We start from the raw sequence: 13,765 nt of genomic DNA on the forward strand, positions 1-13,765 counted from the left end.
CCTCCACCGAGCGACGCCGTCCGCACGCGCGCGAACGATTATCACCGGGGAAAGCCGAGGGCGGATCGTCGTGCCTTTACAACGGACTTCACACTTTCCCGTCGCGACACTATAAAGAGCCGGAATCCTCGCTTTTGCGCAGAGGAACGGCGGCGGACCAGCCGCTTGGCCTCCGAAAATGTCGTCTGGCGTGCAATCGCGTGCCCGCTCGACGGTGCACCCGGTGCCACCGTTCCTCCGCTTCCGAAGCCGGATGCGAGACCGACGAATACATTAATTTTTGCAATGCCAAGAACTATATTGAAGGAACAAAAAAGATTTTTTTTTGTTAAGAGTTTAGGAATTTTCACAGTACACGGAGAGAATTTCCTTATAAAATTTACCCTGAAAATCATGTTAATAGTGAGACAACATAGTATTTTGACAAATTTTACTATGCACTACAATAAATAATGATAAAAAACAATGAAAATCACATAAAATTCGTCAAAATACTATGTTGTCCTACGATTAACATGATTTTCAGGGTAAATTTTAAAATAAAATTCTCTTCGATGTATAAATATCGAAGTTGCGATCTATTTAATCGAACGGTCAACCTGAAGAATTGATCGAATGAAAATTCGTCATTTCTTAATTAAATCCTTCTTTTCATGTTATGAATGATAAAAAAATTGATGTCAATTTTTTTAACATCCATATTTTATCAATTCAACTAATTAAATAAAAATTAATATTAAGTATTTACGTTCATTTTAACGAAATTAATCGGAGTTTAGTCGGGAGATTCTGAAGAGAGGATTGCGGCTCGCATTTACCGAGCCGAACAGCCTAGCGTGGCGCGTGCGAAACTAGCCACGGCCATGGGTTTTTGATCACGACCGGTGAACGCGTCACCGCAGGTCGATACATCTCGAAGTCGCGCGCGTGTACGATACCGCTCGACGCCAACTACGTTCTCCCGTTGCGGCCTCGGCCCGCCAGCCAGCCAGCCAGCCAGCTACATCCGGACGACGCGACGCGACGCGACGCTCGCCGCACCACAGAGCTCTCTCTGGAAAGAGAGACGGAGGATCGTGCATTCAGAGTTTCTGTCGCGATCCGAGTCAATCCGAGTGAAGTTATCCCGCGCCGCGCCAGCGGTCCGCAGCAGAGATACGGCCAGTCTCGCATTCGAGATAATCCCTGACACGGCCCGCGCCGGCGGCTTCAGATAAGCCCATTATCTCGTAGATAGAGATATTCCCGCGGGGAGGAGGAGGAGGATCTACACACCGGAGCGCTCACGCACGCCGAAAATGACGGAGTCGGAGAATATCTTTTTGTTCGTGCCCAATATCATCGGTAAATACCTAATTTGAGGAAGCTACTCTTCCTCGCGGCTACGTACTTTTAATTCAGCGCTGCGTCGCGCTGAACCTGTGCTCTATTTTGCATACACAGTGCGCAGTATGACAGAGCATGTTTGCCGGTGCCCGCCAAAATTCTAACGAGACTAGGTGGCTGATGAAACCGTCGGATCATCCCCCCCCCCCTCCCCCTCGACGAGTCGTAATTTCGCGCAATTCCAAAGTAATTCAGTCGACGAGACGCATATTAAATCATGCGATCACACGGCGCTTTTAAGGTTGCCTTTTATTGATTGAGTCAGCGCGCTATTGTCTCGTGTAACATAATTGTATCTCGGCCCCACAGCCAATAAATTCTCCCTGTAACTCTCCCTCCTTTCAAAACGATTTCTACTTCGAGCCCCGAGAAGCATAAATTTTCGAATTACTTTCCGATTGATGGTGATTGACAAAGCGCAATCGCGTTAAACAAAAAAAATCACGTTCGCCAACGATGTGAGGACATTAAAACGATGTACAATTCTGCACTCCCCAACAGGCTTCGGCAGGGTGATCCTGGCACTGATTTCCTTCTACTTTATGCCCACCAACTACGTCATCGCAACGTGGTGCTACGTGGTCAGCGCGTTGCTGGACGCGATAGACGGCCATGCGGCCAGGTACTACAATCAGAGCACCAAGTTCGGCGCGATCTTGGATCAGCTGACGGACAGGGTAGGCACGATGTGCCTCATGGTCACGCTATGCCTGTTCTATCCCGCCTACACCTTCTGGTTTCAATTGAGCATGGCCATCGACATAGCCTGCCACTGGATATATTTGCACACGTAAGAAATAATACGTATCTATCATAGACTGCATTGTAATATATACGAAATGTAACATATACGACTGAGACTGAATTGTAATATATATACATATATATATGTGCATACAACGCAATTATATTAAGAGAAAACATGATAATTATACACGCTGTTGCCTCGTCGAAATACAACAGGACTCTTCTGCAAGGGAAAACCAGTCACAAGTTCCTGGACATGTCTGAGAATCCGATCATGAGACTGTACTACACGAACCGCATGGTACTATTCATCATGTGCGCTGGCAACGAGGCGTTCTACGCCGGTCTGTACCTCCTGCACTTTACCGAAGGACCAATTTGTAAGTGCCACGAGCAAGTTTCTCTCGGTTTTCTTTCTCGCGCGAACGTGTGGGGATTGTATAACAATTTATATCTTGCAGTTGCCGGTGTAGGTCTGTACAGATTGGTCGTGTACCTGAGCGCACCGATAGCACTTGTCAAAGCAGCCATCTCCGTACTGCACGGATACGTGTCGTGCATCAATCTCAGCATCATCGACGTGAAGGAGCGCCAGGAGCGGCTTAAAGTGAATTGAATCTCTCTTTCATCTCTCGGCGCATTATTCGCTAGTCAAATTGAATGTGATCAAATCTCTTCCTTAATTCTGTAAATTGACGTTACACACCTTACATTTACGATACTTCCATATATATAGAGATATATCTATTTTTTTTAAGAAGGCAGAAGTGTTTAAAGATGCGTGGTCGAGAGGTGTCTCTATCCGATTTGCAGGCCTATTCCGTAACCTTCGAACGACAGGGTCGTTATCAGCTGTATCGTCGCTGTGCAGGTATAATGTATGGTAAAAAAAATCTGCCCAACGGCAATACAATGACAACGATCCTGCCGTCAAGAGTTGTAGAATAGACCTATTAGTCGATACGAAGGAAATACTTATTCTTTCAAAATAGCCCGAAGATAAATGGCCAAATCCCTTACTTATACGTTAAGAATATAAATATATGTGAAATCTATACTCTTGCGAAAAAGAGGAGAGAAACTTATTTTTAAAGTAACTTCCAATAGCGACTGTGACCAAAAAAAAAAATACTTCGTTATCAATGTACATTCCGTTATGTTTCATAGAGTTGTTGTTTTAGCTGGTTGTTCGATTTATAGCGCATTTATGACACTCAGAATGATTATGGCACTCAAGTGATTATTGATGTTCTACTTTTAGGATCTTTCATAATGTTTTTATAGACACTGCAAACTCCAATGTATCGATAATCTCCATATTTTTTGAATATTTTTCCAGTAGACAGTTTAGACGAGGACCTAACATATGTTCTTTGTGTCAGCCAAATGCACGTAGCGAGAATGATTTCGATGTATTCACAATGTGTGTCGAATAAAACGTAATTTTAACATCTCTCTGCTTAATTGCTCTTTATTGCACTGAATTCTATGAATATAGTCAAGTCGACGTGTACACGAGAGTGATAATATAATTGTACGAACATTATACATCAGCTCTGCTCAATTTGCAACATATGGTAAACATGAGTAACGAAAAAAAAAAGCACTGTACGCAGTGCAGCATCCTTTTCCACCAAATTCACGTAAACTCTGTTCAAAAATACGAATTCAAAACAAAAGAGATACGCCACGTACATCAATACGTATCGAGCGTAAGGAAGAAAAAAAAATATTACTCTCGATTTGTGTGACGCAAAGGAAGGGAAACGAGGGGACGTGTCGAACGGGATTATATTGCAAAGAATCAGCCGACATATTTCGTATTATCGCCGCTGGTCTCGTTCCGCGCGCGGAGCCTGGCGACGATATCGCCACGGCGCGACGATGACGTGCCTGACTGTGCACCGTTAATTGACGCACCTGCACGCCTAAGACGGGGCACAAAAAACAACGTATTCAATTATAAAACGTGACAGATGAGTTTCGCACGCGCGCGCGCGCGCGACCGGGCGCGCGACAGACACGTTTCTCGATGATGATAAGGAGGGGGAGGGGGAGGGGCCGCGTGCGTGTCGCGCGGCGCCCAGGCGACGACGGCAAAGGGACAACGGGGAAATTCGACCGTCCTCTCGCGCGCCGCGCGGGATGACACCGCGATGACACTGCCCAGGGTCGGATGTGCACTCGGCGAAGTGCCGGGGGGGGAGGGGAGGGAGGGGGGGCGAAGGAGGAAACGAACGTACTAACCTCAAAGGCCTCGCTCCCCCGACGTGACCAGTCATAATTTCGGCGCCATATTATCACTTCAAAAATCACACTCGCGCATATCGCGGGGCAAGAAAGTTTCGCCGACTCCGCGTTTTCCGCGGGGCGCCTTCCCTTCGTTTATCGCCGGGGACACCACGTAGGGGCGAGCGCGTCGCGACGCACGGCCCGCGGGGACGCGGCGGAGGGTGTCGGTCGACGAACGTCGGGCGTTTCGCACGCGAACGCGGCACGCGTAGCAAAGTACAATATTTATAAAAACAGATGAGGATCCAGCGGCGGCGGCGGCGGCGGCGGCGGACCGGCGCTCGCTCGGTCGGAGGCGGCGCGATTCGGCACGCGCGACCGGCCAACCGCCCACCCCACTCCGCCCGGCCCGTCCCGTCCCCCCCCCCCCTCCCCCGCCGCTATCCGCTGCGCCGCGTGATCCCTTCGCGACACCACGGAATCTGCGGATAACCGCCGCATCCTGTCACGCCGAGCTCTGTCTTTAATCAACATGATAAAGCGCGGCCCGAACGCGCCCGATTCGGGCGCGACTCGCTTCGCGCGATTGTACTTCGCCATCGCTTCGCTTCGTCACGCGATTCCGCGACGCGTGATCCCAGCGAAGCGGAGTAAGTGCCAGCATTCGAAAAAAATTCTCTCGAGTTTTCGAATGACGAGCACGATTGAAGATAAGGTGCCTCTCGCGCCACTAGATTTCTTTCTCGTTTTTTTTACAGAAAAAAATTTTTTTTTAAGCAAATCTGGACTCGACAAAACTTGAGCTATTCCCCACCGCTAGTCTTCCTTATTCCCGCGACACGACGACAAGCTGCTCGCTAAGATTCAAATCCGCCCTCGAAGGATACACCAACTTCAGGTTTCCCTGGGTGTCGACTATTTTGACTTGCTGAACCATCAAATTGTTACACTTGCCGTCCTCCATGTCCTTTGATTCTGCGGAATCAGTAACGCCTGAGACTATCAATTCTTTCAGGAATTGGTCCAACACGTTCCTAAGGAATGAAAGAGTACAAGATATTATTACACAGCTGATCTTTTCTTGAAAAGACCAGTTGTTGAAAAAAAAATTGTGATACATTATTCGAATTTACAAGATATTATTACACAGCTGGTCTTTTCTTGAAAAGACCAGTTGTTGAAAAAAAAAATTTTGATACGTTATTCGAATTTTACAAATGCTTGTAAATAAATTGGAATCTCACCTACAAATCGTGTATGACAAAGGACTCGTTACTTCTACAAGCATCGCTTGTGTGGTTGCAGACATTTTCGTCACATCACTGTTTGTGATGGGTGGAAACGAAATAACCTGCTGCGACTCGTCCAACAGACACGGGAACAAAGCCTTGCCTTCCAGCATATACAAATACTTGTGTATTCCGGAATACACGTTTCGTTTCTTCTCCTTACGCAGATTCTCAGCTTCCGTCTGCAGCTTCTGGAATAGATCCGCACCCGTGTACGTCTTGCTGTGCATTAGAGGCTTTATTTCCAATTCTGTGGGTGGCTTCGCCGTGTACGTGAGGGCACCTGCAAACAAAACACGCGTCTCGCTTAGTAAAATGTAATAATATAAAAACAATTCACTCCTTATTATTAATTTTGCAACTAATATTATTATTAACAAGAAATAAAAAGAGCCAAAGCACGATGTTTAATGCCCCAAGTAAAAATAACTATTTGATTATAATATAGTTCACAGACGTTTGCGATCCAAATAGGATCATTTTCAATGTTAAGCAAACAATTACCAATACATAATATAAAAACAAAATTCGGTCATCTTAACGTTTGTTATTTGTTTGTATTTTTATATGGTCAGACCGTTAAGATGACTGAATTTTGTTTTCATACTATTAGTAATTTTTTTGCTTAACATTGAAAATGATCCTGTTTGGATCGAAACGTCTGTGAACTATATTATAATTAAATAGTTATTTTCACTTGGAGCATTAAACATCGTGCTTTGGCTCACAGCCCTTTATTTCTTGTTAATTTATTATTTATTGAGCCAAAAATTTCAATTTAATATTATATTCTGCAACTATATTATACTATATCATGTAACAACTAATATCATTATATATATCATATAACTGTCCCTATTAGTGTGCTTTTATATTTAAATAAGTCATAAAAATAAATTGGTACAAATAAATAGACAAAGTATTTTTTTATTAAGTTAATACTTTAACTTAATAAAAAAAAATACTTTGTCTATTTATTTGTACCAATTTATTTTTATGACTTATTTAAATATAAAAGCACACTAATAGGGACAGTTATCCTAAACACATTTACCCGGTGCAACGAGTTTCAAGTCGTGAGTCGCTATTGTAGCCGCATTCCTCTTCTCGCATACCCCATCGTGCAATCTCGTCTGCAGCTGGATGAACTTCTTGAAACTCTCCTCCGTGAAGCTCATATTCCTCACGATGCACGCGGCTATGTAGGGCCGGATAATCTTCACGTGCTCCGTAACTTTTATCACCGGCGTGTCGTCCGCCACCTTCAAGACTTTCAATCTGTGCGCCAAACTGTCCACCGTTGTCTCGCTCTCGGAGACCCTCTGGCCCTTCTTTCCCTTCTTCGACGTGTTAGCCTCCGCCGTGGACAATTCGCTCCTCGGGCAGTGCGACTTCACGTAATCGAGCACTTGCTTGGTGGAACATTGGTTAATCAGTTTCGTTAGCCTCCTGTCCGACAATTTATTCCCCTTCAGGTACACCTCCTTCAGTTTGCTACAATCCGCTAATTCGCTTGGTACAACTGTAAGTTACATTATTGCATTATTTACTTGTCTTCGAACAATTTAACGATACAGAATATACAAGGACAATTGAACGAGAGGCTATACATGGAAATAAAGCCGCATTACCAGAAATCAAGTTGTCCGCCATGTTCAGGATCTTCAGTCCTTGCAGTCGATTTATACTAATTGGAATTTCCGCTATCCGATTCCCGTTGACGTGGATCTCGGACAGGTGCACGAGCTCCGCGTGGCAAACGTCGGGGAAGGCCTCGAGCTGATTGTTCGACACATCCAGGATGCTCAATTTCGCGCAGCACGAGCTTTGCGGGGGTAGGCTCCGCAGAAGATTCGAGGCGAGGTTTATCGTGCTCAGATGGGGATGACTGCCGAGCTCCGTCGGGAGCTTGGTCAGCTTGTTCATCGAGCAATCGAGCACCTTCAGCTTGGGCAGCCTGGCGATCGCGCACGGCAACTCGGCGAGCTCGTTCGAGTGCAGCACCAAGGTCGCGAGATTCGCCAGCCTCTCGATGTCGTCCGGCACCTCCTGAAGACGCGTATGCGTTATGCTGAGATAATTCAAGTTGTGGAGGTTAAACAGATTCTTATCCAGGCCGGACGTTTCGATCAGCTTGGACACCGACGGGCCCGACAGCACCAGTTCGTGCCTGTTCTTCTCGGCCGCCTGCTTGACGGCCTCCCACGACTCCTCGAGCGTCATCATAGCGGTCGTCGATTCCCCTCGTTCGGATCTCTATTCAACCTCGTGCAATGTAAACAGTGTGTGGTGCTATCACGACGAGAAACGACTTTGAGGTTATATTTGTAGATCGGCTGAGCTCAGTCGATTAATCGATTCTTGTGTGGGCTCGAAATTCGATTGTAGTCTCGATTTCTTTCAAATTTACGAATTTCAAAAAATTGCCGATTAACTTCATCGGCAATTAACTTATCAAGTAATATTTTATTTACATAGTTCAAGTATCAAGTAATAATTATTTTATTTACATAGATTATTGTTTTACACGCGAAAAGAAAAATTTGATTAGAGACTGTGAATTGTATACGGCTTGAAATTTTGCTATAAACAATTTTGATTATTGAATTAATTAGCGATTAATTTATTGTGCAATAAATTAATTGTTTTTTTGTTAAAATAAGTAAAATAATTATATTCTTTTATGTGAAATTAGACTGAAAGTAAATTATGTTAAATTATGACTTAAATATTAATGTAGATTAATAGTTAGATATTTTGCAGTAAGCAATTCTGTCGGTTGAATTAATTGCTAATTAAATTACTTAGAGTTTAATAAAAGTAACTGTGATGGTTGATAGAATGATTGATTGATCAGTTCTCAATTTTTATTAAGGTATTTTATTGAACACTAAACTAATTACACAAAAAGTTTAAGTTATATAAAAAATAAAAATATGTTTTGATATTAATTAGAATATTAAAATATCATTTCTATTACTTTAATTTTATTTCTAAAAAATGATTTCTATTACTTCAGAATTTTTATTTCTGTCCTTCTAAATTCTCCGTACCATTTTAAATATCATATAAACGCAAACCCCGGAAGTACCGACCTGTATGTAAATGGCGCGCGGGATTGATTTATTTTTTTCGGCCGAAAATTATCTTACCGCTCGCGTATTAGAAAGGGGAACTCGAGTCCTAACGTTTAGCTCTAGCACGGCGTTAGATATAACTAAACTGGTTTTAGATAACGCGCAGTAGAATTTTCGTAACACTGCTTTCAGTCTCCTGCTATCTGCGCGCTAGTTAAACACCGCGATATTCGTAGGTCGCAATTGGTCGCTACCATTTCTAATCGCTCGAATAATTATAAATAGCGATGATTTGCCCGTTATTTCTTGTGCGCGTAAAAACCCAGCCGTGTCGACGTCCCCTCGTGTTATATTTTATGCAAATCTCCATTTCGAACTCGCGACAATATACAAACGTTTTTAGAATTAGACCTCGCTTTCTGAGGTCTTTGAGGTAATTAAGATGTAGTCAGAATCCTAAAAAAACTTTGATTTCTTCTAATACTTTCTGACTAAAAAAATTTATGAAGGCTTAACCTCTGATATAGAAAAATTTATGAAGATGCGAAATAGAACGTTTTTTTATAACGCGATCATAAACGTCTCGCGATCATGACATGACGCGATCATAAACAGAAGGTCCAAACAGACTCATTTATTCTTTACAACGTCTTTTATCAAAGTTCTTTTTAGTTTCTATTTTATAATTGAGCGAAATTCTTGAAATACTTTGAGCATCTTCGCTTTACAAGTAGTTAATTTTCATAAACATTTGAAGAATGTAAAAATTCGAAGTGTTCCTAACAAGGAATGTAATAATTTCAAGCGTTTTTCGTTAAAGTTTCTTTTCTTAAATTAACGTCTTCAGGTGAAATAATGTATCGTAATTGTGGGTATAATATCGAAACGGGCGGCACTAGAGTGTCGACCTTGGCAATTTACTGTCATATGCCGAGGTTCTTCGATGACAAATGTTTGCTCTCGGCAAGATTTACATGTGAATGACTTGTGTCGGGAAGTTAATCCCATCGTTCTATGTGCTAATAACGCCGTTCTCTGATTATGCAAACGTACTTGAGTGGCAATGACCATCTCAACGGATTTCGCGCTTCCTCACTTCCGCAGGGAACACGTCGCGCTTCTATTTAAAATTTTTTTTTATTTCTTTTACTCCTTGACACATGCGAATGATATATGAATCCACCGCATTGAAATCCTGCCGCATTTGAATTCTCCAATCGAGATTTATCTTCTAAAATTGTTTCGCCTTACCTTCCAGAATTTTTGTAAACTTTATTTACAACCTTGAAGAGCTAGAAAATATTTTACACATAATTTTCTTTTAATTTCTAATTAAATAATTCTAAATTAAATGATTGCTAATTGAGTGTTTTCATATTGAAATCATGTGTTGTGTCTCTTAATGAGAGAACGCTAGTGATTCAGTATATCTCCTGAATTCGAATGTTAACAACGTTAATAACGTTCAATCTACGTATATCATCGAGATTGCGAAAGAGGTACTAAGAATTCGGCCTCCTCTAGAGTAATCGCGCCGCGCGTCGGAAGGATTAATGAGTCACGGTAATAGGCGTCCTCGGAGGTCTTGGTGTCGCGCCTTCGAGGTATCAGAGAGATACCGCAGGCGCAACACAAATCTGAGCTCGCCATCACCCAAAGTCCACGGTTATCAACGGATGGCCCCGATCACTTCCGGAGCCGCTTCCTACGACGAGCACATCCGTGCGGGTGGGGCACAGATTTTTTTTTCGATGTGGCGTATAAAAACGGGAACGACCGGAGTGGCTGCGTATCATTGCATTCGCGCCCGTTGTCGCGGACTCGTATACATCAGGTATCCATATAGATATACCTTAGGTACGCGGTACCTCTCGCCGTGTGAGATCCGATCAGAACGTCGATCATGCCGTGTCGACTGTTGGCCACCCTCGCGTGGACGCTCCTCGCCCTGACGACGCTGGCGTCGGCGTGGCCGAACTTTCGGCGTCGGGACGTCTTCGACAACGCCGTGGACAGCGGACTGATCGCACACCTGCGGAATCTCGGCAGTTCGCTCTACGGATTCCCGAGCAACGAAACCGGCTTGAAGGTGGCACAGTGGCGCGAGGGTATGGACGTGAACCCGGAGGAACTGGGCGAGTACGCGGAGGGAGACATCCTATTTCCGCCGAGCATCGGGAGAAACGGTCTCTCGGCGGTTTCCGCCCGGTGGCCCAACGGCGTCATTCCATTTATAATTAGCCCTTACTTCAGTGAGTAACTTTGGGATACTTTATACGACTCTATCATCCTATATCTCTTTTCTTTTTTTTTTTTTTTTCGAAATTGAAAAGACGCGCGTTCCGCAATATGCCATATCAAAATGATAAGGCAATTATATTACTAATTGTGAATTATTTTATTATTTTGTTTGATAATGCTGAGTACAAGTGCTATTTAAGATAATTGAGTATTTAAGCATTTATCTGAGCAATTGTTGAAAACATTTCTGAGTGATTAAAATGTCCACTCGAAAAATGTTTAAAGAAACAATTAACTTCGAGAGCGCCTTTACGGTCACGGCTGGATCTTAAATGCCTAATAAATTCTATATGAATTTTTCTGAAATCCATGTATAGCCGTTTCTATTCCAGCCTCAGCTAATAATTGCGTTTCAAGTCCGAACATTTAATCAACGCGCAGTTTAACGGCTGTACATGGATTTCAGAAAAATTCATATAGAATTTATCAGACACCTAAGATCCAGCCGTGACCGTAAAGGCGCTCTCGAAGTTGGTTGTGTTATTCACTTAGGCGGTCTTATTCAAAAAATCATTTAAAGAAACGTTTATTTTTGGTAAAAAAAAACGTAGATAAATATAATTGAAATATCATTTTTTCTCTATCTGTTAAAAAGTTTGCTTAAAAAGAACGAATGCACAAACTTTTTTACAAATAGAGAAAAATGATATTTTAATTATATTTATCTAGATTTTTTTTGCCAAGAAGAAACGTTTCTTTAAACGTTTTTCGAGTAGACATTTTAACCACTCAGAAACATTTTCAAGAGTCGGTTATGAAACGTTTCTGAAACGAATACGTGCTACCTGGGACACATTCCTTTTATGAAATTCACATTGTAGACGCGCAGCAGCAGGGAGTTATATACGACGCAATGGACGACTATCACAAGTACACGTGTATCAGATTTAAACCGTACACGGGCGAGGAAAGCGATTACGTCAGAATCACGGCTGGTAACACTGGATGCTGGAGCAGCGTGGGCAGGATTGGCGGCCGGCAGGACATAAACCTTCAGGTACCCGGTTGCCTGACGCAGAAGGGCACGGTGATACACGAGCTGATGCACGCCGTCGGCTTTTTGCACGAGCACAGCAGATACGAGCGAGACGATTACGTGGACATTCTGTGGGACAATATCTCAAATGGTGTGTACTCGCGTCCCACTCACAAAGCGACAGAACTATCTGAAAGAAAATATATAATCCTAAGATCTATTGATCTTTTGTCATACTTTCTTGAGTCGCCCTGGTTTTCTTTTATTTTAACTATTACTATCATTTTTTAAAGAATGAAAATTTTGAAGATTGATTATTTCTTAATGAAAATTTAATTGATCTTTTGTCATACTTTCTTGAGTCGTTCTGGTTTTCTTTTATTTTAACTACTATCATTTTTTAAAGAATGAAAATTTTGAAGATTGATTATTTCTTAATGAAAATTTAATTTAACCGGTTTTATTTAGTATTATTTATTATCAAGTAACTTATAAATTTAAACGTTTTTTTAAATTTAGGCTGTTCTTTTATTTACATGATTTTTGAGAGATTTTTTATCGCTTGTTGCGTGAGAATTTAATATTAACGCCCTTGACATAATAATGTTTTCAACAATAAATACGAGCGGTTCTCTGTAAAACGATAAATTGTAAAATTTTAGTCATCGACCCGAATAACCGGCCGAGATTATCTCGTCTGCATTATGAAATTCTATTTTTATCATGTGTATTATGCATGTAGGCCACGCGCACAATTTTAATAAGGCCCCCCAGGAGATTACCTACGCCTTCGGTGTCGGTTACGATTACGGGAGCGTGATGCACTACTCATCGACGGCGTTTTCCAGGAACCATCAATTAAAAACCATCGTGCCCAAGGTAAGCGATCCCTAAAAATTTCATATCCCATTTTCATATATGCTGCTCAAAAAAATTATGGCATAGAAAAATTTTGGACAAAAATTGGTCAACTTTGACTAACGGTAACTCCGCGAAAAATCATCGTAGGATAATGAAATTTTTTTCAAATTAAAGAGAAAGGTTCAAACTTTATAATGCTGTAAACCGCATCCCCGAAAAAAATTTTAGCAAGTCCGTGCATTTTATCAAACTTTGCAATTTTCTGCATGGAAAACATGTTCTCAGATTTAAGAGTTTACAGTAGCATTACAGAGGTGCATTAAATTTAAAAGTATTTGCATAGTATGCAAATGCACATGATATAAATATGTAATTATGCATGTTATTTTATTTCCAAACGCGGAAAATTTTCAAAATATTTTCTGACTATCGCTAATTTGCTATGAAATTACACTTTTATCAAATGGATACTTAACTGTAGTACCTATTTCAAAAGGAAAACTTATATAAGCAGATAAAAACAAGGACAAATTTGATGCACCGCGCATGACTTGCAAACTTGTAAATACTCTTTTTTTCTATAGCAAAGTAGTGGCGAAACGGTACCTCAAATTTAACAATTAAACTAACAGGCTAATGATGTAAAGATTACATATAAAAATGATAATCACTTAAAATGTGTACTTTTGTAAATCTTTCATAATAAGTATATTGACATAATTGTTGAAAATACAATATAGAATGCAGAATCATATAGAGAACATTGGAGTGATTTATGTTATATCGGTACTGACTGTGATATACTTCGACTAAAATTTATTTTATAATTTCAGGTCTATTTCTGTTCTTTTCCTTAACTATAGACCTTCATGGAATAAAAGTGTCGGTCCTTTTTT

The 13,765-nt window shown here is 41.7% G+C and overlaps 3 protein-coding genes across 3 annotated transcripts in view; 2 read left to right on the forward strand and 1 right to left on the reverse strand.

Annotated features, from left to right (window-relative positions):
- Positions 1–917: 917 nt before the first annotated feature.
- On the forward strand, positions 918–3,586 carry LOC105453022 (CDP-diacylglycerol--inositol 3-phosphatidyltransferase). The gene is made up of 4 exons (XM_011694675.1): positions 918–1,344; positions 1,888–2,176; positions 2,350–2,513; positions 2,595–3,586. Exons 1-4 carry the CDS (start codon positions 1,299–1,301, stop codon positions 2,747–2,749), a joined length of 654 nt encoding a protein of 217 aa, XP_011692977.1. The 5' UTR covers positions 918–1,298; the 3' UTR covers positions 2,750–3,586.
- A 1,510-nt stretch (positions 3,587–5,096) lies between these two features.
- LOC105453024 (leucine-rich repeat-containing protein 47-like) lies at positions 5,097–7,946 on the reverse strand. Its single transcript, XM_011694679.1, has 4 exons — positions 7,286–7,946; positions 6,709–7,176; positions 5,610–5,937; positions 5,097–5,399 (listed from the first exon to the last, which is right to left on the reverse strand). The coding sequence occupies exons 1-4, from the start codon at positions 7,878–7,880 to the stop codon at positions 5,192–5,194; spliced, it is 1,599 nt and encodes a 532-aa protein (XP_011692981.1). The 5' UTR covers positions 7,881–7,946; the 3' UTR covers positions 5,097–5,191.
- Positions 7,947–10,634: 2,688 nt separating this feature from the next.
- The window catches only part of LOC105453025 (zinc metalloproteinase nas-4-like), a 6,325-nt gene continuing 3,194 nt past the window's right edge, over positions 10,635–13,765 (forward strand). Inside the window, exons 1-3 of the mRNA XM_011694680.1 lie at positions 10,635–10,983; positions 11,854–12,159; positions 12,751–12,887. Of these exons, the coding sequence (XP_011692982.1) occupies positions 10,635–10,983; positions 11,854–12,159; positions 12,751–12,887 (792 nt within the window). The remainder of the gene's footprint in view (positions 10,984–11,853; positions 12,160–12,750; positions 12,888–13,765) is intronic.

The sequence above is a fragment of the Wasmannia auropunctata genome, unplaced genomic scaffold, assembly GCF_000956235.1.
Source record: "Wasmannia auropunctata unplaced genomic scaffold, wasmannia.A_1.0 LD336023.1, whole genome shotgun sequence".
Lineage (NCBI taxonomy): Eukaryota > Metazoa > Arthropoda > Insecta > Hymenoptera > Formicidae > Wasmannia > Wasmannia auropunctata.